The following is a 26,389-nucleotide window of genomic DNA, read 5'->3' on the forward strand; positions in this document are numbered from 1 at the left end:
GGGTAGGAAGGTTAAATCCAGTTTTATAGGGCTTCTCAAGACCATACTGCAACCACTTGGAGTGCTGCTTGTTCAGTCAGAAATATCTAATTCTGTAGCTGTCACACTTGGCATATCCTTCTTGGGCCTGAATGCATCCTCTGACACGGAGCCCTCTACCTGCTGGCCAAAACAGAACCTGTAATTCAAATTTTCTCTCTTTCTGAGCTGTTCTCTACCTCATAGCTCCTAGATGATGATTTCTGTAGCTTCTCTTATATCTGTTTCTGTTCTCCATCCTATTGCTTGTTGACACAGACATGATGTTAGAAAGCTCAGAAAACAAACTGTAAATGAAATATGAACGTCTGTCTTAGATTACACCCCAAAGCATTTTTTTCAGAATCCTGAGAAAAAGAATTCATGCCAGCTGCACCATGTTTATAATTCCATTTGGTAGGGATGGAACTTAAAATCTTAATGGTTGCAGGAGACAGTAAGTCTTAGAACATTGTAGCAGTTCCTGTTACTCTATTCAGCAGTCAAGATTGGAAGAATTACATTTTTTTTCCTTAGTGAGTGGCATGTGTGTTAAAATCGTGCGTGGTAGCATTATGGTCTTTGGAAAGAGCGCTGATTTCTGTAGTTTGGAGAAGGAGATGAAGAAAACTGCATTTAAAACAATGGGAATGATATATCATTCTTGTGTTTCACCGCATTAGCTGCACTTTAAGATCAGATTTTTGTCCCATTTTATATCAACTGTTCTTACTAATGGGCTATTTGTCCTGTATAATTTTAGTTGGGTTTATTTGTTATGTCTGGAAATATTACCACAGAAATCATAGTCACAAAAGCAAATACATGTGTACGTAGTTAATGTGTTGATAATATTTCTCACTCAAGGAGTTTGAGACTTGGTAATGTGTTTAAATACAGAAACATTTTGGATCATCCAAGTATAAGCCCGGATTCAGCATTCATTTGGAATTCCTCTCAGATAAGAATATGCAAGCTAAATTGCTGTTCCGTATCCCCCATTTTTATTGGATTTTCTCCAGTTCCCTGCCTTTTTTTCTTTTTAGAAAGTGGCCATTTGTGTTTTTCACTCTGATGTGCTTATTGATTTGAAGTGGGCATAGTGAAAAGTATGCCTCACAACTGTGTCAACACAAGTGCTCCGTGGAGGCTATTGGCATTTTTTAAACAATCTTTGAAGTACATGTTAAAGTGTTATAAAGCCATTTTTAATCATACATCACACACAAATAGTCTTTTCTTCTCCACCAGGCATGCATCTCACCTTGTTGGAGGAAGCTGGGGCATTCCTTAATAGTTGCTCAGTGAAAAGCAGCTCCTTGGAGGGGGATCTAAATCTATCTCATACTGTGCAATAATTATTAATATTACCCTGTATTTGAGTTTTCTGGTCAAATTCACAGTCTCCTGGGTGTCAGAATCCCCTTTCTCCAGTTCCTCTGCATTACAATACATGCCCATGCAGCAGCACACTCTGATGGTTTCTTTTTACTTTCTTCTGTGTGATACCATCTGAATGATTTAAACAAAACCCCAAAGTATTCTACACTTCATGTGTTCACTTGTAAAAATAAATACATTCACACAGCACCACCATAATATAATTATCTGCTCTCAGGAAAGCCTGAGGCAGCAGACTGAGATTTAAGGATGTGAGGAGTGTTTCAGAGCACATGTCCCTGGTCAGTCTGCAAACTCAGTGTCTCTGAAGAATACGAAGAATTAAAAATGAAGCTTCATTTTCCAGTCCTACTTTTCCTGTCTTCCAAGCTCCCTTTGGAGGCTTGCTTAACACCCACATGGTTGTAGCAGCTAGGGTTTATTTTCTACTTTACCTCCTCCTGAGAGTATGTTGCTGCCAGTGTTCCTCTGATTTTAGGTAGAAATACCTTCCTAGGATTAACAATTACACATGAGTTCAGTAAGTTGGGGCTTCTTTGTTGTTTTTGTTTGAATTTTTTTTTTATTTACTTTAATGCGAATGTTAGGTAGTTACATAGAGTTTTAGCCCTGTAGTATCACGTGTAAGAGTTGTAATGGTGCAACAGTGCTGCTGTAGTCCCGCTTTTATTTTTTCATGCAGATACTCAGTCAATGAAAGTACTCTAAAAAGGTGTATTTTTGTTCCATATGCTCTACTTCAAAGGATAGAAGTGTGTTCAAAAGCAAGTTTGAGTCTGTTCAGAATATGTTTTGGTGTTACAAATGTTGGGGGTTTTTTATTTAAATTATCTTAATCTCCTTTAGGAGGAAAAAAATGAAAAATAAATCTTAAAAATTGGTGTTGAGATTATTTTCAGACATTGGTTTACCCAGTGGTAATGGAGTCTCTTCCAGGCAAGATGTGGCAGATGCCTCATGCCACACATTATCTAGCAGGTTCCAAAGACTGTGAAGTGGGATGCCTTTACAGCCTATGCTGTTTGTGTTACTTTTATAATCGTTTCAGTTATCAAATGCAGACATTTTATAAGGTCCAAACTGACAGATCTCAGTACTGAGGAACAAAAATAAAAAGGATTTGATGTATTGCAATAAACCCACAATTTTCGGGCATCTTGGTGTTCTCCAATGGAGTATTTGAAATGCAGCAAGATTTGCAAACCTAGAATGCAAACCTATAATTGTGGGTTTAGGCCTTCGTAAATAGAATGGAATGAGGCATTTGTTTGATAAGTTTGTGTTTTGCTGCAAGCAGATTTATTTCAGTTCTGACCAGGATCACAGTTGTGCCTGAGGTTAATGGGAATAGCACACAGGTGTGGGGGGAAGGAACAAGGGATAGGAGGCTCAGTGATTTTGTGACACTGAATATTAGGACACTTTGCAGACTTTTCTAAGCAGCTGTTCTTTACGTAAATTAATACATGGGGTCTCTTTACTTCTCCCCAACTTTAACTACCATAAAAGAACTTCAAGTAAAGCTTATCTCACCTCATTGCTATGTGAAACTTCCAACACAAACGCTTTTGTACACTGCAGCCATAACACACTAATCTTCTGAACTTCCTGACCCATAAAACTGTGATTATTGCTACATGTAAAATTCATCTGGAAATATCCCTCTGTATTTAGCGTTATGGGTATTACGTTGCAAAATCCCTCCTTTGCAGTGGAAGGACTGCCAGGGAAGGGAAGGACAATGGGGCTGTAGGTGGGTGGTAGTATAGTGCTGTACCTTGATATTGGGAATTTGGCTTTATTTGGAGCTGGTGAGCTGGTGATTCAACAGATGCAGTGTCCTGATTTTTTTCCCCCTAGATTACAATTTCAGATTTGATTTTTCTTTAGATTTTATTTGAGTGTTTCTGGCTATTCTTACTTGCCATTAGCAGTGGATCAGTTACTAATTTCCTGTACAACTGCATGGGCAGATAATTGAGAAACATCGCTTGTGAGAGGACAGGAAGGGTGTCAGCGATTAAAAGAAACCTTTACTGTTGCAATTGTGATTCTTTTACGTACCTCTCATATCTGAGAGTTATGTCTGCTCACTATTCAGCAATTGAAATAAAGAATGAAAAGCAGTTTGTAGGATTCTTTGATAAAGGGTAGCAGTTAAAATGCACCAGAGGCAAAACAGGAGTAATAACAGTCCATGAGGATCTTTTCCCTCTTTCTTTATGGATAATACTTAGCTTTCTTTTAAAAAAGCCATGTGATTCTTGTCTAATCTTCAGCAAAGATAGTGACCTCAGCAGCTTTGCATTTGTACATCACAAAGGGGGTGGGTTGGCTGCGCTCTAAGGTGCAGATGAACTAAAAAGCACAAAAGTCATGTTTCTACCTTTTTTTAATCATCAGACTAACATAATATAGGTAATCATCCAGCTGAAAAAAAAAATCTAAAGATTTTTAAAATTAAGTGAACAGGCCTTTTTAATTTTGAACCACAAATGTTTGTGTTAAATGATGCTTTTCCCAAGCCGCTTTAATTATTAACATTGTTCAAAATTGCAAGTTGTCACATCCAGCCTCTAAATTACCCGTCCTCTGTGTTGCCATAGTTACACAGTAGCCACTAAAATACAGGCTCCAGTGTAAAAAGGCAAGCTCAGACTGCGACTCATTTATTTGAAGGTTTTGGCAGCAGAGTATCTCCACAAAGTCTTTGTTTTATAACCTTTGAATTCTTGCATTTTAACTCTTTCAACCAGTGTTGCAGTGTTGTGCTAAAAGGTATGTTTTATTTAAGACAAGGGTACTCAAACTGAGTTAATAAATGGTGTAGTTGACTTCTCACTAGTCTTTCCTACTCTTCTTCTTGGTTTTGGGCTGAATGATCCATAATTTTCTTGAGGTGAGGCTAAGGCAAGAGTGTCATGTCCTATCTATTTTCTCCATCCTAAAGTCTTCCCACCTCCTTTCCAGAACAGGATCCCTTGCTGGTCATCTCGCTGGCAACAGAAATTTATCCTGGCACTACTCAGCTGGTGTGATTTCCCATATTAAAAAAAAAAACAAACCCATATGTTCATCAGAATGCAGAGATCTTGGAAGAATCCTGTCAGATAATATTTATATTAGACTAAAATAATAATTTTGAATGTTGACCACCAGATTTTTTTACCAATCTTATATTTATAAATAGCCATCTCTATTCTATTTGAAATAAGGGGAAGTAATAAGCCCCCCTTGCTGTACAGTGCTAAATAAAGAAGAGCCAGATTAATATTACATATCTTGTCTCAGTTTCTTAAGTTCTTAGCTGGAGATACCAGTGGATAAATTGCTATTTTCTTTACCATTCTTACTGAAAACATTTTTCTATACCACCACTCTCCCCGCCCAAAAAAAAAATAAATAAATAAAAAAAAATTACCCGTATTCCAAATATTTTGTATAGAAACATTTAAAACATTTTAGGTATGTCTCCTGCTGCATTCACAGAAAACAATACTTGCTTCAGCAGTCACACTGTTGAACTCCTCTACAGAAGCAGAGTGGCAAAAATGCTTTTAGAGGTTGTAGTCTTTCAGCTGAGATCAAACAATGCCATTTAGTACCTCCAAGCCCAGGGCTGCTGACATGAGCTTTTACTTGGTGGGATACGGTACCTGATGTGGAAGCACCAGTCTGCCTGGTTACTGCCATCAGGTTACAGCTTTCACAGATAACCTAGTCCCAGCACAGTCTTGACCTTACGGTTTTTCAGCACTTCAGAGGTTAATTTTGTTGAGGGATCAGATTTCTTTCTAGGGGAAGTTTCTGATGATCACCTTCTAGCTGGGTTTTACTTTCCAGTGTCTCTCAGAGCTGCTGACTCTGTGTGGAGGGCTCTCTTGGAAAACAACCTTGCTCCAACTTTTTTTTCCAAGTCTCTTCCTAGATAGTCAAGTTACAGGCTGGTTTATTTAAGGGGGGGCATTGGATGGTAGCCTAATGAAGGTATCAACCTGCAAAATAAATCTGAGCCCCTTTCCTGGAATTCTTCATGGGCAGCAAGGTGGAGAAGTGCTTTGGCTGGGGAATATTGCAAGGTAAGAGATTTTCTGCACTTTTGAAAACACGGGAGTGTGTTGTGTTACACCTTTGAGTAAGGAGGTTTAGCTTTGCAAATACTGGTGGCAGTGGAAACACATTAGATGATGGATAAATCTGAGCAGCTTTCTCCCTGCACTGTTTCTTTTCAGTCTCTGTATGCTGCATGAAATCAATACATTTTTAATAGATTGCAAATATTTGAATAACATGGTAGAAAATTTCCAATGTGAGGACTGACAGTTATTGCTGTGTTTGCATTTTCTGGCTTAATTTTGTGATTCTGTGAGGTTTATTGATACTCAAAGGTTGCAGTCTAGCCAGCTATCTTTCCACTAGTGTTGCAGGCTTTTAGCCTCAGAAAACTATGGGGCTTTGTTATATTTTAGCACTGTAAGTCTGGTTTCTGTGCAAAGGAGGAGCCTCTGTGGGAATGAGCTCACCCTGCAAGGAAACAAAGGCGTGTGTGAGTGTTTCAGGCCAGATCCCAGCCCAGAGTGCACTTGCCTTTTAGTACATAATGTCCAGCTCTTATTCTCACTCCTGTGCAAATTTCTGGTGGCTTCCTGATTTGTCTGAGTAAGGTTATAAGATCTCTTTCCTTTTTGTAGTTCCTTCCAAATAAGCCTAATTTTAAAGGCTCACATGAACCAGGAGTTACTGCTACTATCTAGAATATTGCAGTTCTGCTGGGACAAAAAACTGCTTTCAGTATTTTGGTTGTAGTAGCTGACATCTTCCCAGAAGCAAAGAAAACATTTTACTTGATTGTGTGTCTGTCTGTTCTGTAAATCACTGGTGGGATAACAACTGTTGTTTTTCACTGTTTGACTTCCTGAGTGATAGTGCTGTGCCCTGTGATCAAATTAACACATTTTTATTGCCAAGTTCAGCTTTTATTTTAAGGCATATTTCAGTAGGCTGTCACGCATTCAGCAAGACAATTTCTGTTGTTTTTCTCCTTTTTCTGATGGGAAAACCGTGTGCATTATCTTTGTCTCCGTGTGCTCAGCTACAGCTGATGCTGCTGTGAGACAGGAGCAGTTCTCGGGTGTGAAATCAGTTGTGCTGTGCACAGGTTTTGGCCTTGATCAATTTATGTAGAAGCTATGCAGTGTGTTCTGAGTAGGGAAAAGCAGAATTGCTTTGAGTCTTTGTGCATATATGTCTTGTCTTCAGTTCGCGCCTGTGTGTTTCTTGCTTGGGGTTACAGTCTGCAGATCTGAAAGATTTGGTGTCAGTGGTGGAGTTACAGTGTTAGGATGGCTTAGAAGAAGATGGGAAGAAGAGGAGCCATATTCTACCTGCCAGCTGCAGCTTTGGCTCTGGGGTGTTCAGTATTCACCTCTTCCTGGCTGAGGGTGTCCAGTGGTCTCATCTGGCGACTTCTTCTGGGGCTGTGGGTGGCTGAGTGACCCTGATCAGGAGGCAGATGGCCACGGGGCAGGTGGGCCCAGCCCCTTGAGTTTTTCAAAAGTACAGTCAGCAGCAGGGAATTTAAATGTATCTTGCATAGCTTTGCTTCCATACTGCCCTTCATTCCTTTCCTTCCATGTTTTTGTTGCATCATTCCTGTAAGAATTTAGCTAATCTATTATTTTTCTTCTCAGTGTTTAACTCTGTTTTTATTATGTTTTGGAGCTTCTGCCAGGTACCAGTGAGCTCCTGAGCTCTCACCAGCTCAGCCCAGTGTTGGAGGAGCTTGAGGTGGGTCAGAAACTGCCACTGTGTTCAGTGGATGCTTCCCCGTTCTTTAAGTTTTAAATTGTGTCTTTGTACTAGGAGGTGATGTGATCCAGAGTATCTGCTTTTGGGGGAGAAGTAAGTAAGTAGTAAGAAAGAAGTACTGGTAAGTGAGGCAGGGTAAGCAATCTGCACAATCAAGTCTTTGCTTTTCACAGTTCTCTATCCCCTGGGCAGGCCACCTTCTCTCCCTGCCTGGAGTGAGGAGGTGTTTGGGCTGGGACCTTGCTGAGAGGGAGTTGGAGGTATATTGCAGTGGTGACCTGCACCCAGATCTTTGCCAAGGGCCTCCTCCCCATTCCCTCATCCCTTTATCCTGGGGGGACTGCATGGAGCTGGGGCAGTCCATTCCTGAATCCACAGTGGTCTGGTCTTGACCTCTGGATTTGTTCAGTCCATTGCTGTCACATGGACACTTTACAGGGATTTATTTTCTGGAAGGCACCAAGGTTTTGTATATAAACAAGGATTTCTGACTTTGATTGGACTTTCCTCAGCACTTCTTACTGTCATGGAAAGAAAGGCAGAACAAACAAAGCACATTTTTTTAACGTGATGACTGAGATTTAACACTGACCTTATTGTTATATGAAGTCCCTGATTTTGTTTCCAGCTTTCCCTGGAGTCGTTGTAGTGACACAGACATGACCAGGGATGAGCATCACTCCCATGGCTTCCAAAGCAGAGAGGTGAGAGTGCAGCTGGCCAGAGTGCAGGGCTGCTCTGTGCACCCAGTGTAGAGCTGGTCTGTGAACAGCTGTATAAACAAGTAAGTCTTCAGACAGAATAGTAGCTGGGAAAGTATGGCTTATAGGTTGTGAGTGCAGGAAAAAGGGGCTGGCAGCTGGTTGTAGTATTGTACACTAAATTTTACAGACTTAGCTGGGAGTTCCTCCAGCACCTGGGTCACATGCAGTGCCTCGCTTTTCTCCCCTTCCCTGAGGCTGTGGAGGTACCGGAGGAACCCTGTCTGTGAACAATGGCCAAAAAAACGAGTTCCACCAGTCAGGCATTTTGCAACTGAATACAGTAGTGCTGGCTGGTGACCCCAGACAGCCATGGGCTGAAGGGGCATGGAGCAAAGGTGTAGGTGAAGAAGGGACCTTTGGAATTTCAGCTTCAGAGTGTGATGAGTTTTGGTGGAAAGTCAAATCAGTTCATGAAAATTTAGGGTGTACTAATTCCTTGCGATCAGGTGGATTTTTAGGGGGTCCTTTGTGTGTGTGCATGCTCAGCTGTGTTCAAGTTTGTCAATGGCTTGGTCAAATTCCTGGTTAGATTTTAAGGGACAAAATAAAATCCAGTGTTATTTTTATAAGGTTATTAGCACTGATATAAGAAGATTAAATGAAAAGAGCATTTGCAGTTTTTTAGCTTCTCCAGATCTTTTCTAACCCAAATTTTTCAACACTGAATAATTTTGTTGTGAGTTATTCCCTTTACAAATAGGTATTTTAAATGTAAATCCTGAAACCTTATCTTGGATGAATTCTAAACAGAGCTTGACAGAGAGCTGCAGTTCAGCTTGCTGGCAGTAACCCCAATAGTCACTAAACATGAAAATGTCTGAGTAGCTCTCAGCACACTTCCAGCACTTCAACTCTGCACCAAAAAAAAGGTCTTTTAAAGTATTAGATTCTGCTCCAGAAAGAACAACTGGAACGGCTCTGTATTCTTTTTTCCTGGTTTACTTTTCTTGGTCTGACTTTACTAAGTGTTTCAAGGTAACAGTCCTGTCCCTGGGCTCCTCTTTTGGTGAGAAACAAAGTGGTTTATGTTAAAATACCTATAGTGAGATGTAAGAAGAGAGTAACTGGAGACATGGGGGAGGTGGTTGATTAATAGCAGTGTACAACACATTAATTAAATTAACTTCTCTTGAGATAGATTTCCATCCATTCTTTTGCAAATGGTTATGTTTCAGTTTCAGTACAGTTTGAAAGGAAAACTGTGCAAGCGTCTGTGTGTGCTTTCTGGGTTTCTGGCCCAGTTCTCACTACTGTAGGGAATCCCGGGAGAAAACAGTGGAAGCTGTGGTATTTACTGTCTCATAGCACATTTAATTTTTCTTTTTCAATCTTTGAAGATGCTGTGAAGTTTCAATAATTTTGTACCTTGATTTTGTTGTTGTTGTTGTTCACCTATCAACTCATAAATAGTTAAATTTTTAAATAGAAGAGGATAATTGCCATGTTTCCACTTGAAATATTGTAAAGCCCCAAGGCCCCTTCTTGGACAAATGTATTTTTCAGCAGCTCATTGTAATTTTGGCTTTGAGTGAAGATCCAACAAAATTAAAATCCACACCCATCTGTAGAGAAAGGTGCATTTTCAGCCTTCAACAATAGCTTCATTTAGAAGGATTTTAATGACTCCTTTGCAAAGGGGGAAGATTTCTGCAGTGAGAGGGGCTGTCCTAAGGATCACAGAATGATTTTTCGTGCTGTCGGAGTTGACAAAGGAGAGCCAGTTCTGTGGATGATGATTATGCAAGATGGAAAAGTGCTGATAGACTGTGGAAGAATACAAGTCTGAGCTAACAGCTTTGGAAACCTGTTTGAAAAAGCAGCTTTGAGCAGTTGATCTGGTCCTGCACATGGGCGATGAACAGTAGCAGTGCTGCATTAGGGTGAGCGGAATGAAGTGGGCAGGCAGAGGAAGATGCTTGGGGTGCTTGGTTTCATGGAGAGCAGGAGGCAGCATTGTGAGAGTTTTTAAGTGGTGGCAGAGATGGGTTCCAAGTGGGTGGTTGTATAATTTTCATATTAATACACTTTTAAGATTTTAATAATTTTTTTTTTTTAATTTGCAATTTTCAGTAATCAAAGTAAAGTTTCAGGCGACTGATCAAGTAAAGAAAGGAAAACCCAAACATTTCAACTTAGGTTATGGTTGAGTAGATTTTTGCTGACATCAGAAATTATTAATTGCACCAGCTAAATTACAAAGATGTTATCTGGGCTCTGGGAGCCAAGAACACCATAATTAGGGCTGTTAGATGCCCCATTCCGCTTCCTCACTTTTGACTATAACCATCAAGGCACTGGGTCCAGGTAAAAATGAACTAATTTATGTGAAGGGCTTGGGGTGGTTTCAAGAGCAGCATGAAACAAATGCCTCAGTTTGTGACTGATCCTGTCCCCTGGAGGAGCTGCAGCCTTAACCAGAATGTGTGGGTTCGTTGCGTTACTTTGCAGCTGTATATGTTGAGTGCTCATAAAGTGGCTTGCATTGGCATTTAGTTTGAAGAGTTCAGTGAATTCTACCAGCCCTCTCTAGTGCTGTTTTGAAGGGCTGCATCAGTAATTGTTTGTGTAGGTGCACAAAATGATTTTCAGTTTCCTAAGGTGTTTTCTTGTTTTCTTACATGCTGTTGTTTTTTCTAGCTAGAGACTGAGCTGAAGTGATATTTATTAAATAAAGCTGAAGCTATCTGGTTTTAGACAGATATGTGGGTTTACACATCCTGCCTTGTCAGAACAGATTGGATGCCAGTGTCACCAGCATGCCCACGAGAGCTGTGATGCTTAGCTTGTGGCGCCCAAAACCTATCCAGACATCTATCTTCAGACCTCAGAACAGCTAATCTTTTTAAATTTAGTAACAGATTAGTAAGCTTGAAAATACAGAGTTGGAATAGTTCATAGTTTCCACCAGAACATAAAGAACCTAAAGCCCAGGACACACAGGAGGGGAAGCCACAACCATCAATGTATTCAGGTGCATGTTTCTACCTTTGTCCTCAGGCACATGTCCCAGTTCAGAAGGGCACTCAAATATTTTCATAATGCTTTAGATTGCCCAACTGAAGGCAACAGGACTGGCTGATGCCAGAAAAACTACTTATGCTTAACATTAAACACATTCTTTAGATGCTGATTAACTGGGGCCTATGGTAGTTTAAGAATTGTGAGTGCTCAAAAATGAAATGTTTCAGTTCCTATACATTGAAGATGGGACTAGGAGTCACACAGAGGAAAATTATTTAATTTTTTTTTCTGCCCACTGCCATGTCTCCATAAGAAAGAAATTAAACTATTAAACACAGAAGGCATTGGCATTGATGATACTATTACTGTTATGATTGTTATTTTATTATAGGTTCAGAAAGAGAAAATAAATTTGTTGCTACACGAAACTTTGGAAAACAAGAGGCATATTTTTTTATTCAGTGATTTTATTAACTATTTTGGTACCTTATTTGTAGACTTACCTAGGAATTGTAAATGCTTTATGTGGTAGGTTTGGAAAGATAAATAAATATCAGTTATTTATCAGTTATCAATTATTTATCAGGACCTGTTTTCAGAACTGAAATTTAGAAGTAATATGCTTCCGGTATTTTGCCTTGTGATATGTAATTGCCTACTCTAAATAAAAAAGTGCTTCAAAGAAGTCTTTCAATCCTTTTCCAGATTTTCAATTCCCCCCATAACATTTCTTGGCATGGGCAGCACATTTTTCATGCAGTTATACTGGAAAAGATTTTTCAAAACAGCAAATAAAACTGGTGTGTCAAATCTGCCTGCCTGGCTTTCTCAAATTCAGGAGGTCTCACATTGTGAATTTTATTTTAACATGGCTTTCTACTTTGTATTGCACCTTTTATCGAGGTGAAGGCAAATCTGGGAAAAAAATTCTCTCTTTCCTTTGAATTGTAGCATCACCAACACTGTAGACTGCAGCAATCCTTTCCAATCACGAGAGCTGGAGTGTCTGCAGGTTTATCAAATAGTCTTTGGAAAATCTTCTTGGAAATCCTGTAACTGGGACACTCCTGAGAGTCAGTCAGGGCTGGCTGGAGTGAATTCTCATGAGCTGGAGAAAAGATGGAAGATGTGACCCCAAGGCTCCATCAAAGAGGGCCTGTGGCAGGGGCCAGCAGTGTGTCTGGTGTGTCCCTGTTCCAGCAGAGCAGTGTGGCTGAGCACCCCAAACTTCCTTTCCTGGCTTGCTGGAGCTGTTGATCAGAGCCTCCCAGCTGGCTTATCCCCAGGGATATGGGAGAAGGAGCACAACTGACTGTGCTGACACACTGATGAGGACCTTCACTGGGAACAGAGCAGTCAGCAAGAAGCAGCTGCCAGCTATAACCCTTCCTGTGACATGCAGAGGAGGATGTCTCCGTGGCCACACTCATTCGTGGTTCAGCAAATTGTGCTGCTCTTCAAGCTGTGCTCAGTTCCCTAAAAGGCCTTGTACAGGTGTGGGTGAACATAGTACTCCCAAGTAAGAAAAAGCAATTAAAATTATTAAAGCAACATTAAAAGTCATGAGGAAGGTGTTTTGTAGTGCTAAGTGGGAAAAAAATGAAATGCTTTCCATTTCAAAACTGACGAAGTTTATGTAGAAAGGCTATAGTAATTCAGTGGTGAAGCTATGAATAAAGTTCAAGCAAACAGAGATAGGTTGCCTTTCTTTACACAGTTTTCTTAACACAGGTTAAGATATTTTAGGTTTAAATGCATATGTTAACTGCTCAGTATATTGGTTTGTGAATGTAGCTTTCACTGCCCAGCCAGACACCTCTCTGCAATCTCTTTGTTACAAGTTTGTAAAGCAAACAGAAATGCAACAGAGCGGAGAGTCTGGAGCTGCCAAAATCTGAAGCTGAGGTTATAAATAGCTAGAGAGCTGCCAGGTGGTGAGTTCTTAGCCTTTTTGCAAATGACCTATTATATATATATGTTTACATTTCCAGATTTCCAGCAATAGTTATCCAGTGGACTGAAATGTCTTCACAGAGCTCCTTCCAGGATTATATTTCAGTCCCAGCTTCATTGTTCTTGGAGATGGAGCACTTGTAAGCCAGTATATAAATCTCTTCCTTTAGCAGCTTACTTTTACAGGCTTTTTACAAGTTGGAGCATCTGGCTCCATTTTTAGATAATTTTGATTCTTTCTGTTCTAACACTCAAATTGATTCAGGCAAGGTCTTTTTTTGTTTGGTTGGTTGTTTTGTTTTTGTTTTGTTGGTGCTTTGTTTGTCCTAAACTTCCAGTGACACATTTCTCATTTACTGGGAAATGTTGAAGTGATCACATGCTGGAAGAAGGTAGTCCTGAGTAGTTCCCTTCTTGAAAAGGGCAGTGCAGCTCAGGAGGGTTATTTGTCATCTGAAGGACTGAAGTTTTAGTTACTAAAGTTATTTGAGGCTGGTGATACTGTTGATGATAGATCCAGGTTGTTGCCCAGGTCTGTGGAACACCCAGGTACAAAAGGTTGCTTCAGGGTGAATTGTTTTTCCTTGCATTTAAGTTCCACCTCTGTGTTCCAGCTTAGCAAATGAGTGCTGTGCCTACTTGGAGATCACGCAATCATAGAATGATTTGGGATGGAAGAGACCTTAAAGGTCATCTCGTTCCATCCCCCTGCCACGGGCATGGTCCCCTTCCACTATCCCAGTTTGCTCAGAGCCCCTTCCAACCTGGCCTTGGACACTTTCCAGGGATGTGGCAGCCACAGGTTCTCTGGGCAGCCTGTACCAGGGCCTCACCAGCCCCACAGGAAAAAATCCCCTGCTAATACCGCTTCATGCCACTACTTTCCCCTGCTCTGGGTCTGCAGGCACACATTTCAGCTGAGTCAGGAAGAGCTGTGTCACTGGTGCACTTGGCTTGGTGATGGCACGCACTGGCCTTTCTGGCAACCACAAGTGGGCTAAGGGTTGTAGAAATAATACTCTTCCTTTTGAATGATGTCTTGTGTGGATAGATAGAATATAGGAGAAGAGAGATAGTGGGTGAAGGTAATCTCACCCCTAAGGGGTTACAGCTGTGCTAATTATCAAGACTTAGGAACAGGCCTGCCCTTAATAAGCCACAGCTGGATCTAGTTAGGATGGGTGTTGTAAAAGAGTAAGTTGGCTGGTCGAGAAGGTTGGATGGAGTTTGTCAGCTGTGCTGAGAAGAAGGAAGAGTCAGTGCTGTGAGGAGCTGCCCATGAGAAATCACCAAGAAGGTGAAACCTTTGCAACAAGATGGCAACAATTGGTGACCCCCACTTGATCAAGGACCCAGGATGGTGCTGGGTTCCCCCTGAATGGCAGTGTGTGCAGCAGGACACAAGCTGCATGACAGAAGTAGCAAATGGCATGGCCACAGCAGCAGCCGGTGCCTCAGCAATAGCATGGCCCCCGAAGAGTGGGGAAGGTTTGCTAAGTTGCTGCTACATAAAGCAACATGGAGCTCTGAGAAGCAGAGTCAGAGCTGCACAGACAACAAGTAAGAGAAGCCCTCTGAAACTGTATAGTGGCCATCTCCACAGTAACCTGACGTGATTAGGAGTAGGCTGTAAGGTGAAGTACAGCCGGAGATGGAGCCCAGCATAGCATTGAGAGCAGCAGGGGAAGCTGCCTGGTCTGGACCTGACAGATTTGGACACATGAGGTACAGGTGAGCCGCTCAAGACACAATGAGAAATAACATCGAGTGCAAAACAGATTGTTTTATATACATAGAAAGAAGTTAAAGAAAGACTGTGAAATACAGTGTCAAAAAGAGAGCAAAGCAGCTGCAGATTTAGCTACCACCTGGAAACCACTTTAAAAGACTTCCAAAAAATGGCAAACAGAGCAAGACAAGAGAGGCTTGCAGTAATCAACTAATACAGCAAAAAAAGAAAAAGAGAATTATTAAAGCAGCAGTGAAAGCTAAAAAAAAGTAGCTCTGTTATTTAGTATGGTGTATTTGTTTGCTAATGAAACGTGCATTTTGTTTGTGAATTGCAACTATGAATCTTTAAGCATAAGTGTAAAAGTTTATATTCCATAACCATAAGCACACTCGACAGATGCTAGATCAATGTTGTTCAAAGTTCTATGGCTGTTGATGAAGTTATGTAGCTGTTAATTTGTTGCTATGTTAATATGTAGCCTTTAACTTCTTCTTGTGAGTTGCCTTATGAAGTTGTACAGCTGTTGATATTGTCAATATTCTATAAGTATAAAGGTTTCTAATTATATGTAATGTAAGTTTGAGTAACAAATCAAAGTCGGCACAAACGCATTCCAAAGTTAAATAAAAATTACACAAAAGATAATTATACTGAGTTTACTACCTTCTGCAAAGAACCCTGCAAAAGATAGTAAACACAACATTAATTTAACTCATTCTTGTGAGTTAATCTTTGATTAAGCAATTAAGCATAGATCTAAAAATTTTGATACTAAATACTCTGTAAATTTAAAGAATAAATCAAATCTATACTGTGAAAAAACAAAACTGAATTAAAATTTAAAAACTTATACTTTCACTGTGATATAAAAATCTAGGCACAACAGTTCTTAGTGATAAGCCTTAAGTTGATGTTCTAAATTGTAAAAAGCAAAACAAAATCAGAATTTAGAAACATATGTGCTTACTGTAATGTGTTGCCTAAACATTCATATAACTGTTAGTCCTAAGTAACATATAAAAATATGTTATAATGTCAATTTACTTAAACATAACTTTCTAAAAATACTGCAACTTTGTAATTTAAAAAAAAAAAATTGTGGATAGATAGAATATAGGAGAATAGAGATAGTGGGTGAAGGTAATCTCACCCCTGAGGAGTTACAGCTGTGCTAATTATCAAGACTTAGGAAAAGACCTGCCCTTAATAAGCCACAGCTGGATCCAGTTAGGATGAGTGTTGTAAAAGAGTAGGTTGGCTGGTCGAGAAGGTTGGATGGAGTTTGTTAGCTGTGCTGAGAAGGAAGAGTCAGTGCTGTGAGGAGCTGCCCGTGAGAAATCACCAAGAAAGTACAAAACCCTTGCAACAAGATAACAACAGTCTTGTCTTTTTACCCTTGTTTTCTCTCTCTGTTGTGCTTTTTCTCCAGCTGGGATGACAGCAGCTCTGTCAGCAGTGGGATCAGTGACACCATAGATAATCTCAGTACTGATGACATTAACACCAGCTCCTCTATCAGCTCCTATGCCAACACACCTGCCTCCTCCCGCAAGAACTTAGATGCACAGGTAAGAGCTTTGGTTTATTCAACTAACATCGATATTTGTTACTTTCTGTGTGCAGGAGGTGTAATTGTTTTAGGTTGCTGAACTTGAAGACACAGCCAGCCTTCAGTATAGACAGTACCAATAATAACCACCTTGTCATCCATGGCATTTGCAAATATTTCCTCTGTGGGTAGAACCCAAGGCATCTCTGCCATGGTGATGTCACAGCAAATTGGGTCTTGTCTTTCTAGAGGCACTGCTGCACAGAAAACAGATGTAAATGGGATTTTATGTAGATATTTTTTTAGGTCTGAAATGCTATTACATTTTTCTCTTAAATAATGGAATACAATAAAGTAAACATCAAAGTTCAAAGGTTGTTTACACTTTTATCAGAAATGTAAGCATATTATGCAAATGAAATTGATTTTATTAAATTTCCAGAGCTGTGTGTTGTTGAAGGCTTTCTGTGTTTGCCAGCATTTCATAGGAGGATAAACTTTGCCTCCATCAGCAGGATACATGTACATTTTGTGCTTAGACACCACACATCCAAAGAGGGTGGAACAAGTGAGGGCATCTAAAAGTTTTTCATTGGTCAAACTGCGTAACGCAGAAATTTGCATTAATACAAACTGCCTTTTTTTTTTTTTTTTTTTTTTTGCCAATTCCATAAATTTTTGTTTGGGAAAGTGCAGGACTAAAAAGTCCAGCTTTGTTCTAGTCCTGCTCAAGGGACTCGGGTGCTGTGGGCTGCAGCCACTGGCATGTGGTGATCTGGCAGTGCTGCTGGTGGAGGAGAGGGATGTCGGTATGACCTGCTCCTCTGTTTTTCCCCTCTTTTAGTCTTCTCCAGTCCTTTTCATCAGTGGGTCCTAAATCTGTTTTTGACATCAGTTTTGATGGAGACGTGTGGTTGCTGTGAAGTATTGCTCTGTCTCCAGAGCTGTGGTGCAAGCACAGAGTAGTCTTTGTTCCCTTGCCATGCAGTGCATATTTGAGCCTACACAAAGGGTTTCCAGGTAGCCTCTGTTTGCCTATCAGTGACTGCACAGGCGCTTGGAACTGCTAATACAAGTCCCATCCAAGCTGAGAGGAGTTAAGATCAATCAAGCATGTTTTTCAGTACCTGACAGAAAGTAAGATGGGCAACTAGAAGTATTTTTTGACAATTGTTACTGTCTCAGCATTGTAATACTGTTGGGGGGGGAGGGGGAAGGAAGACTTGGGGAGATGTGACTAAACATTAACCTAAGGAAAAAAAAATAGAAACTCATGTGACTTCTATCTTCTGATGGATCAGATTCTTGGAAACGCCTCTGAGAGATGAAAATCTTTGTTGACAAACTCCTGTTCCTCCTCCACAATTATTACAGTATCCAAGAGGGTGCAGACAGACACCAGAAGAAAAGCAGCTGGAGCTTGTTCAGGCAGTTGAGTGTAGTTACTGGCAGAGGAAGCTAGGAGCCAAGAACTGTACAAGTGGTGTTTGCAGTTTTTTGGTGTGATGTGTCTCTCACCTGCTTCTCTCCTCAGTTTTCATGAATGACAATCCTTATTCCGGGTATTCTGTTATCTGCAAATTATTGTCCATAAAATAGTTCATTTTCAATGGAACAAACTACCTGAATCATGTCAGCCAAGAGAATGAAAAAAGCTTGGAGTGCTGAAATGTGTGGCTTGCAGGGTTAACTTTTTGCTGCCAATTGTAGACCTCAGAGCTCATGATGCAGTGAATGCTGCGGAGACACCTTTTCTGTCTTTTCTGAAGGACTCTGTGATGGCCAGTGCCGAGGTTTGCCTTCCCCAGGGTAGTGAGCCACAAAGGAATTGCACACATTTGCAGGGGGATATGGGCTTTTCTTCTGAGGGTGTCCCTTGCATTGATTCTCCTAAACAGCAGGTGCTTTTGAGCTGCTGTGGTTCTGTCACATCTCTTTGAGAGGGTACAGAAGTTGGATTTCAGATAATTAAGGAGGGAGCTTGAAGCTAATACATGTGCAGCTGGGAGTCCAGGCAAATAATGCAGCAACATCAAAGGGAGAGAGTCTGAACATGTCAGTATCTGCTGATAAAATCAGTAACTCAGGCAGAATCATCTCTGCAAAGAAAGGCATAGTTGCAGTAGGAAAAAAATCTCTATTGAGAAGCTGATTTTCGGGGCTGATGAGTACCCCATACTCCGGAAGCTGCAGTTTCTCCATCTGTGAGAAACAGGACTTAAATATGATATTAGCTCCATCTTCAGAGACATTCATAGCTGTATCCTCTTTTTATAGCAATGCAGTGAAGGTGTTTGCAAGTTGTTTCTGAACAAGCTAGTGATGGGAACTAGAATTTGCCCTGCCACATTCCCTTGTCCTGCTGTGATTATGCCAAGTATTAAACCACTTAATGTAGTTACAGGAGTTTTGGCACCCTAGTATTTTTCCTTTGTACTGCACAGAATTAGGTGAGTTACCTTTATCACAGTACTACATATAGTATGCCTTTAAAGTCACATCATATGCATACTTTTAGGAGAAATTGAGATCTGGTGGGTATTTGAAAATAACTTATTTAACTGAAATAAAATGGGAAAAAGAGACCAAGTAACAAATTCAATCATGTGATGGTAAAAAGATCAGAAGATAGGAAGGTTCCTTTAAATAGAAAACTGCAGCATCCTTAAGCAGTTGGATAAGACATCTTCTCAGGAAAGATGGGTTTGATCTGTTCACAGCTTCAGATTTACAAAACTTTGAGTGAGTTGAGAAATCCTGGTGGTTTGCTCCTAGCTCAGGCTGTGCTGTCAGCTCATGCTTGCTGTGTCTTGCCGTGACCTCTATCCAAGAGTATTTCCACTTTCACCCTTCTGGGTGGGTGGAGTTTCAGCTGCAATCCCCAAGCCAGGTTTCACTGTGTTTTGGTTTGGATTCCTTAGTCATGTTTCTGTGCTGTTCTCAGTGTTTACCATTAAACAGAAACATCTCTGGCCAGAGGGTTTCAAAGGTGGAGATGCAGCATTTCAAAGGCTGCAGGAAAGCTTTGGCCGTGGGTGTAGTAGTAGAATAAAAGGCAGGAGAGCAAAGGTAGGGGACTTCTTGTAGTGCTGTTCTCTCTGTGCAGACTGACTGTACTAATCTTACAGAATAGGGGAGGGGAAATAGAAGGTACAGGAATATTTCCTAGTCAACCAAAACTAGAATAAGGCCTTTGGTAGTAGGTAGGTGTATTTCTTGTTATTGAACACTAATAGAGCATACACACAATTCCAGACAAGGAGCTTGGAACAAGATATTGAAGTTACCACATGAGGAATGGTGTCTTTGAGGTGGCTTTGTTGGTTGATTATTTGGTACTTTTTGCCTGTCCTCTCTTCCAAGATTTGTCAATGTAGGAGCTGTTCGCATGAAATAGTGATTTTGGAGAGGTGCAGGACATAGGAGCAGTCACACTGTGACTTCATTACACACCTACTGATGGTCAGAAATAGAAAGGTGACCCACCAGCCCCAAACCTGGCAGGCACAGGAAAAGAAGGGAGTTAGAAAGCAGAGATCCATTCAAACCTACACTAGGTTGCTCTCTTTGAATGGAGAGGTAGGGAAAAAACATTTGCGTAGCACAAGGAAAGTACAAGAACGTAATGTTACGTAAATCCTTAATTCAAAATGCATGTTAGTCTAATGACTCAATATGTAGATAGACAACCCAAGCCCTGTTTCCCAACTGAAGAAAGACCATTGTGATATGTAGTGTCAGCTTTCTCACACTGATCGCTTAACTAGTTTTTCAGGCTTTAAAAAATAAGTAGTTACAGTAAAAAGCAGAGGAAATTCAACCACAGTTCCCCTGAATTCTTTAATATTAATGGTGTGATCTGGTAGGTAAAGAAAAGTCATAAACTTAAAATATTCTTTAGGAATTTAAAAGCTGAAAAGCGTGGTAAATAATCTTACAGCTTCTCTTGGGCTGTGTTTTTCTGATTATCCAAAAGGAATAAAAACTATGAGCTTTATAATGCTTTGGGATATTTAAAATAATTTCCTTTTAAATTATTCCTTTTGCCTACCTCACAGTTCTGAGCACATTCATCTTCTGCTGAGGCTGCAGGGCAGAAAGGTGGCATCAAACCTCACGAAAGCCGATCAGCCAGTACTCGGGAACTGCAGTCAGGTGTTGAATTGTCAGTCTCTTTCATGGTACTGTGGTAGTTGGAGAACACTTCAGCTATGAATTTTTTATCCTGATCAGAGTCAAATACGTGGATATTTGTCATTTGTGCCTGATCACAAAATGGTTGGTTGTGGTGTTACCGCATTCACCAAATTTAATCAACAGCATTTGACAGGAGTAGAATTCTGGAAGAGTAATCATTAGCAGTGGGAAATAGTAATGCATGGGGAATGTATAAAATATACACATATCTATATATAGGGTAATATATTTAATTGAAGCATTTCTGAGATTTTGGCAATGGTTTGCTAATGAGAAATTTTTCTGTTTAATATTGAGCTTAACAAAATTCTCCATAAGCGACCTGTAACACAATCAATCTGTACAAAGAATAGGGATAAAAACAGTCTGCAAGAGAAACTAATTTATGTATTGAAGTCAGTCTTGAGTATTGTTAGAAAGTTTTTCTTCAGTCATTGGATGTCCTTCTATTATGTTAGGTTAGAATTAACGGCATTCCACATATTCAGATCTGTTCCAAAAGCTGCCTCCTCATGCTCTGGAGATCAGATTGCCAGACAAGAGATAAGAAAGCAGCAGGAACAAAGGAAGGCTGGCTGCTCAGGTTTGAAATGCTTTTTTGGCATTGCAGTAAAAGGGTTTGTCAGAAATTTGAGATGGAGGATTATAAATGTCATGTAGCTGAATATGTCCTTTATAAAACAAGTAGGGTTTTTTTCCCCTTTCTTTATTCCAAGGAGCATGGCTGTTGTGGTTTTTTGTATTTTTCTTATAAAGCATATTAAAAAATTATGTCATTGCTGGGGTTTATTTCTTGCTGTGACATTTCTTCATCAAAGGTATGGCATGTTTGTTGGTACTCAGAGGTGACTGCTGAGCTGATTAATCAGGGTAATGGTTCCTACTTACAAAGCTTCCTAAAAGAAAGACTTGCTCTGCTCTGAAAGTCATCTTGCAATTCCTTATCTATCCTAGACCGATGCAGAAAAGCATTCCCAGGTGGAGCGAAATTCCTTATGGTCCGGTGATGAAGTCAAGAAATCCGATGGGGGATCTGATAGCGGCATAAAAATGGAGCCAGGATCCAAATGGAGGCGGAATCCCTCTGATGTGTCAGATGAGTCTGATAAAAGCACTTCTGGTAGGAAGAACACTGTTATTTCCCAGACGGGCTCCTGGCGACGGGGCATGTCAGCTCAGGTTGGCATTACCACACCAAGGCCTAAACCTTCAACCACCTCAGGCACGTTAAAGACACCTGGAACAGGTGAGAAAAGGTGTAAGATATAAACAAGCCAGAAATGTGTTCGGTGTGAACACAGTTTAAATACTTTGCAGAGGCAGAACCTGAACTTCAGGTAATCCTGTCTGTATTTTTAGCATTGCTTTAACCTAAGCAGCATCTTGTATGTCCACATTTCTATTTCTGTCTGAAAATGTTTATTTCAAATTAGTACACCCTGCCAGTTGTTTTCATGAAAACTCTGGTCTTAAGCCAAACAATTTATTTGGCACAGTATTTCTGTGTGAAGAATAAATAATATAATTTTAGTTTTTGAAGTCGCTATTAACCAAAAGCACACAATATATATGGTTGAGGAGATTGCCCCCCACCTGCCCCTTACTGAACAAGCATGTTTGTTTATACTAAACATGACTTCTGGGTTTTCTTGTAAGTGTATTAATGATTTTAGCACTTGCAGATGTGTGAATGAAAATTGATTGAATTTGCATAATGAAGCAGTATAATTTAATACCCCTCTTTTTATTAGGTCTTGTACACAATTGTATATGAAAAAGTTAAAGTTGTATACTGTTTTGAACAATACAAATGCTTTAACAATGCCTTTTAGGGAAATTATACTATCAGCCTAACACTTCTAGTGTGTAATGATAGAAATGATCAATCTGTGGTAGCTACAGAGGGAAACTTTTTTTTCTTATCTGTCACTATTATGTGAGGCTGTTCTGCTTTGCATATTCTCAAAGACAAAGGCACCACATACTTTGGCAAGTCTGCATGTGTAGCTCACTAGAGTGGCATGTAAGTTCAGTGCAGACTAGATCATAACTTTGAACCGCACTCCAATGGCTAGCACGCTTTTGCTTTTCATGCTGCTTTGAGTTTCATCATTTGCTTGATGTTTTCAAGTCATTAAATATTAGAATTCTTTTTCTATTTTTGTAGGGAAAACTGATGACGCCAAGGTATCAGAAAAGGGTAGACTATCTCCTAAAGCTGGACATGTTAAACGTTCCCCATCAGATGCAGGACGCAGCAGTGGTGATGAATCCAAAAAGCTTCCCACAAGTAACTCTAGGACAACTGCTGCTAATGCTAATACATTTGGATTTAAGAAACAGAGCGGGTCAGCTGTAGGCATGACCATAATCACTGCCAGTGGGGCAGCTCTCACCAGTAGATCGGCTACCTTGGGAAAGATCCCCAAGTCATCTGGACTCATGGGTAGGACCACTGGTCGGAAGACTAGTGTTGATGGCTCCCAGAACCAGGATGATGGCTACTTAACACTTAGTGCGCGAACTAATCTTCAGTACCGTAGTTTACCCCGGCCCAGTAAATCCAGTAGCAGAAGTGGAGCTGGGAATAGATCTAGCACAAGTAGCATAGACTCCAACATAAGCAGCAAGTCAGCTGGGTTGCCTGTCCCTAAAATCAGAGAGCCTGCCAAGGTAATTCTTGGAAGCTCTCTGCCAGGATTAGTCAATCAGACTGATAAAGAGAAAGGGATTTCGTCTGACAACGAAAGCGTGGCTTCATGTAATTCTGTTAAAGTGAACCCTGCATCACAGCCTGCTGCTAGCGGAGCTCAGAGTACCCACCAGCAAGGAGTCAAGTACCCCGATGTGGCCTCTCCCACTCTGCGCAGGTAGGCAACAAATTCCTCGGTTGTGCAGTGGTGTTAGCGGGAGCTGAATGAGCAGGACTCTGCCAGCCAGGCCTGGCTGGCTTTGGTGCAGCGCTTTCTATTTAGTGTCCTGCTTCAAGGTCATGGTATTTACATTTAATTTCACATAAACAGCTTGACCAGTGTTGTGGATACTTAGGACATCATGCGACAGCAGCACAAGTCTAACATTCAGCAAAAAAACCAAACCTGTCTGGCTTCGGCGCTTTGGCAATTACAATTTGAGTCTCTTTGTTGCAGAAGTCATACCTGGAGGCTTTTATCTGTGTAGATGTCACAGATATAAGAATTTTCTTACCAGAAGGTTACTGAAGAGTTCCTGCACAGATGTATATGTAACAAACCTGGAAATATTCCAGTTGTGGATCAAATTGTAAACCAACAACTGGAGGGTTATCGCAGATTTTCATGATGACAGTGGCATTGACCTGCCAGGCTTAGATTCACCCAAAGCAAACTATTATAACTTGTGTGGATTAGCCCAGTATGTTGCAAGACTCAACATTTTAGTCTGTGAAGAAGAACCCTAAATAAAGTTACTGTCTAAGCTGGGTTAAATTTTCTTATTTTAATACCATTTTTTGGACAGAAATCCTGTCTTTTTCTCCAAGAGTACCCCACACACTAACATTAACAAATAGTTGGTGAGGAGCTAATTTGTTGATGCAGTGTATATCAAAGCCTTGATATTGGTGAAAAGGTCTGTTAATATTATTTTTCAACTGAATTTGAGTAGCTTGTGTGTTTCAAGTTGCAATGTTTTACATTTCATTTTGTTGTGATGCCCATAATATCCATAGTTATGCTCCATCATCCTGCTTCCAGTGATGTGAGAAAGCTACATTCCATCTGAAGCACCAGTGCAAGCATAATGGCTGTGATGGCAGCTTAGGCTGATGCTGTAAACTGTTTTTAGATGGCTGGTTTTATTTGAAGAGCCTGTGTGAGGATAATTGAAGATACTTTATTTTGTACCTGGTTAACAATAGATAAGCCATGTACTTTGGAACATGCAATTTTCATCAATGGTTACTTTAAAACTCCAGTAGGCCTTTCACTTCCATAGGATACACAATGAGAATTGCAGATTTACAGTGTTTTCAGTGATTTCAGTGTGCCTCAGGCACATTGGTAGGACTGTGATTGGGAAACTTTTATTACTAAAAAGCTGCATTGCTGGCTGTGTAATTGAAATGCTACGTTAGAAATACATGAAACTTCAAAGAGCAGACACTGAGGCTCAATTTAACTATTCCCTCATTTGATTTACAATTTCACACTTGAATTTTCACCAGCCTGTCAAAATTGTCATGTGTTGAAATGTGTCAGAGTTGAACTGGGCCTCATCTGCTTATTACTGATTTCTGGGATGACAGTAAAGAAGATTTTGAGCTTAATTTTCATAGTGGAGTTGCAGACATTGTTTTTTGCATATTTCCTCTTGGCCCTGTAGGTTTTTTTGGTGTTACACAGTGAATTGGAATCCATACCTTTTTAATGATACAGACTTATCTATAAGTTCACGAATATATGTAACTTCCATGTTGTCATAAACAGGGGGTAGCTTAAAAGCAGCTTACAAAACTGTTGTGTGGGTGTTTGGGGTTTTTAAGCTCTGGGATGCTTTCTTTAAGAGTGGTTTCCCCAGTGAAGCTGAAGAGGTTGTATGCTCTGGCACAGGAATACCTCGGGGAATACACTAAGCTGGTATAGCTGCTAAGTGCCATGGAATCATGGACTGACTTGGGTCAGAAGGGACCCTGAAGATCATTTTATTCTGATTCCCCTGCCATGGGCAGAGAGACCTTCCACTGTCCCAGCTTGTTCAAAGCCCCACCCAGCCTGGCCTTGAACACTTCTAGGAATGGGGCAGCCACAGCTTCTCTGGGCAGCCTGTGCCAGGGCCTCACCACCCTCACAGGGAAGAATTTCTTCCTTATGTCTTATCTAAACCTGCCCTCTCAGTTGGAAGTGTTGTCCAGATGCCTTGGGGCAAGTATGTAGCAGCAGCTGCCCAGCTCAGGTGTGTTTCATGCACTGGAGCTGCAGGAAGCACCTGTGCAGCCTGGACACTGCTGCTGGGCAGCACTGGGCTTGCTCCAGGTGCTGCAGGTGCCCAGCTCTAATACAGCCTGTGTTTCTGGGAAGTGATGGACACAGGGACTTAGTGTCCATGTGTCCAACAACCTGGGCACGCTCCAAAGCAGAGAAAGTTCTGCCTGGTGCATGCCCACCCCTAAGTCTTCAGGAACACTTGTATGTAAATGCTGTAGTCCTCTATTCTGAAAGGTTTCACCCATGGTACTCCACAGTGAATGACAAAAAAGCAAATCTGTACAGGTATGCGTGAGGAAAACAAATGTTCCAAAGGTAGTTACAGGTAGCCAAGAGGCAGAAACAAAAGCAAAAGTGTTTTGGGGTTGATGTTTGAAGCTGGACTGGAAGATATGCTTCCTTCCTAATTTTGAAGATAAGTTTTGGAATTATTGATGATTTAGTCTGAAGTGTGTTTACTACTGAGACGCTTGGGCACTTCTGAGAAGTTTCCCATTCTCTGTTTATGAAGGAACTGGGGTCTTTTTTTCCTCAGCAATGAGCTGCATCACAGGCAACAGTGATGCTGTGGTAAGCCTCCTCCATCCCCTCCCTCCCCAAGTTCTGGAACTCACCTAGTGTTTTACTAGCAATTCCAGGTGCCAAAAAGCAGGTAACATCACATTCTCCACTAAAAAAATACCGTTTCCAGCCAGCTTGGTTCATGGAATGAAACAAGCCTATGTTTGGTATGAGTGCATTGTTGCATCCCAGCAAAAGCTGCTTCTGTGCAGAGCATTTGGTGATTTGTGCAGAATTTGCCTGGTCAATAAGCCTCCAGTCTCTAGTATTCCATACATGGGATTGTTTCTCTGGTGTCCTTTTTCCTTAAGGAACAGAAGAGGATATGGTTGTATCTTAGTTCTGTGAAGGTGTAGTTTAGCTTTGTGGAAGTATTGGTTCATGATTCAAAGATTACTCACCTGAGAAAGATTTGGAGCTGTTGTAATTGCCTCTGGGCTTTATTGAAAGGGACAATGAACACAAGGAGATTATAAATGTA

General features: G+C 40.7%; 1 protein-coding gene across 6 annotated transcripts in view; it reads left to right on the plus strand.

Annotated features, from left to right (window-relative positions):
• The window catches only part of NAV2 (neuron navigator 2), a 206,466-nt gene that overhangs the window by 140,318 nt on the left and 39,759 nt on the right, over nt 1–26,389 (plus strand). For all 6 annotated transcript variants that reach the window (XM_041399202.1, XM_041399198.1, XM_041399197.1 and 3 more), the window contains 3 exons: nt 16,067–16,205; nt 21,338–21,629; nt 22,551–23,253. In XM_041399202.1, coding sequence (XP_041255136.1) covers nt 16,067–16,205; nt 21,338–21,629; nt 22,551–23,253 — 1,134 coding nt within the window. The remainder of the gene's footprint in view (nt 1–16,066; nt 16,206–21,337; nt 21,630–22,550; nt 23,254–26,389) is intronic.

Source organism: Onychostruthus taczanowskii, unplaced genomic scaffold (genome assembly GCF_017590055.1).
Source record: "Onychostruthus taczanowskii isolate IOZ18803 unplaced genomic scaffold, ASM1759005v1 scaffold159, whole genome shotgun sequence".
NCBI classification, from domain to species: domain Eukaryota; kingdom Metazoa; phylum Chordata; class Aves; order Passeriformes; family Passeridae; genus Onychostruthus; species Onychostruthus taczanowskii.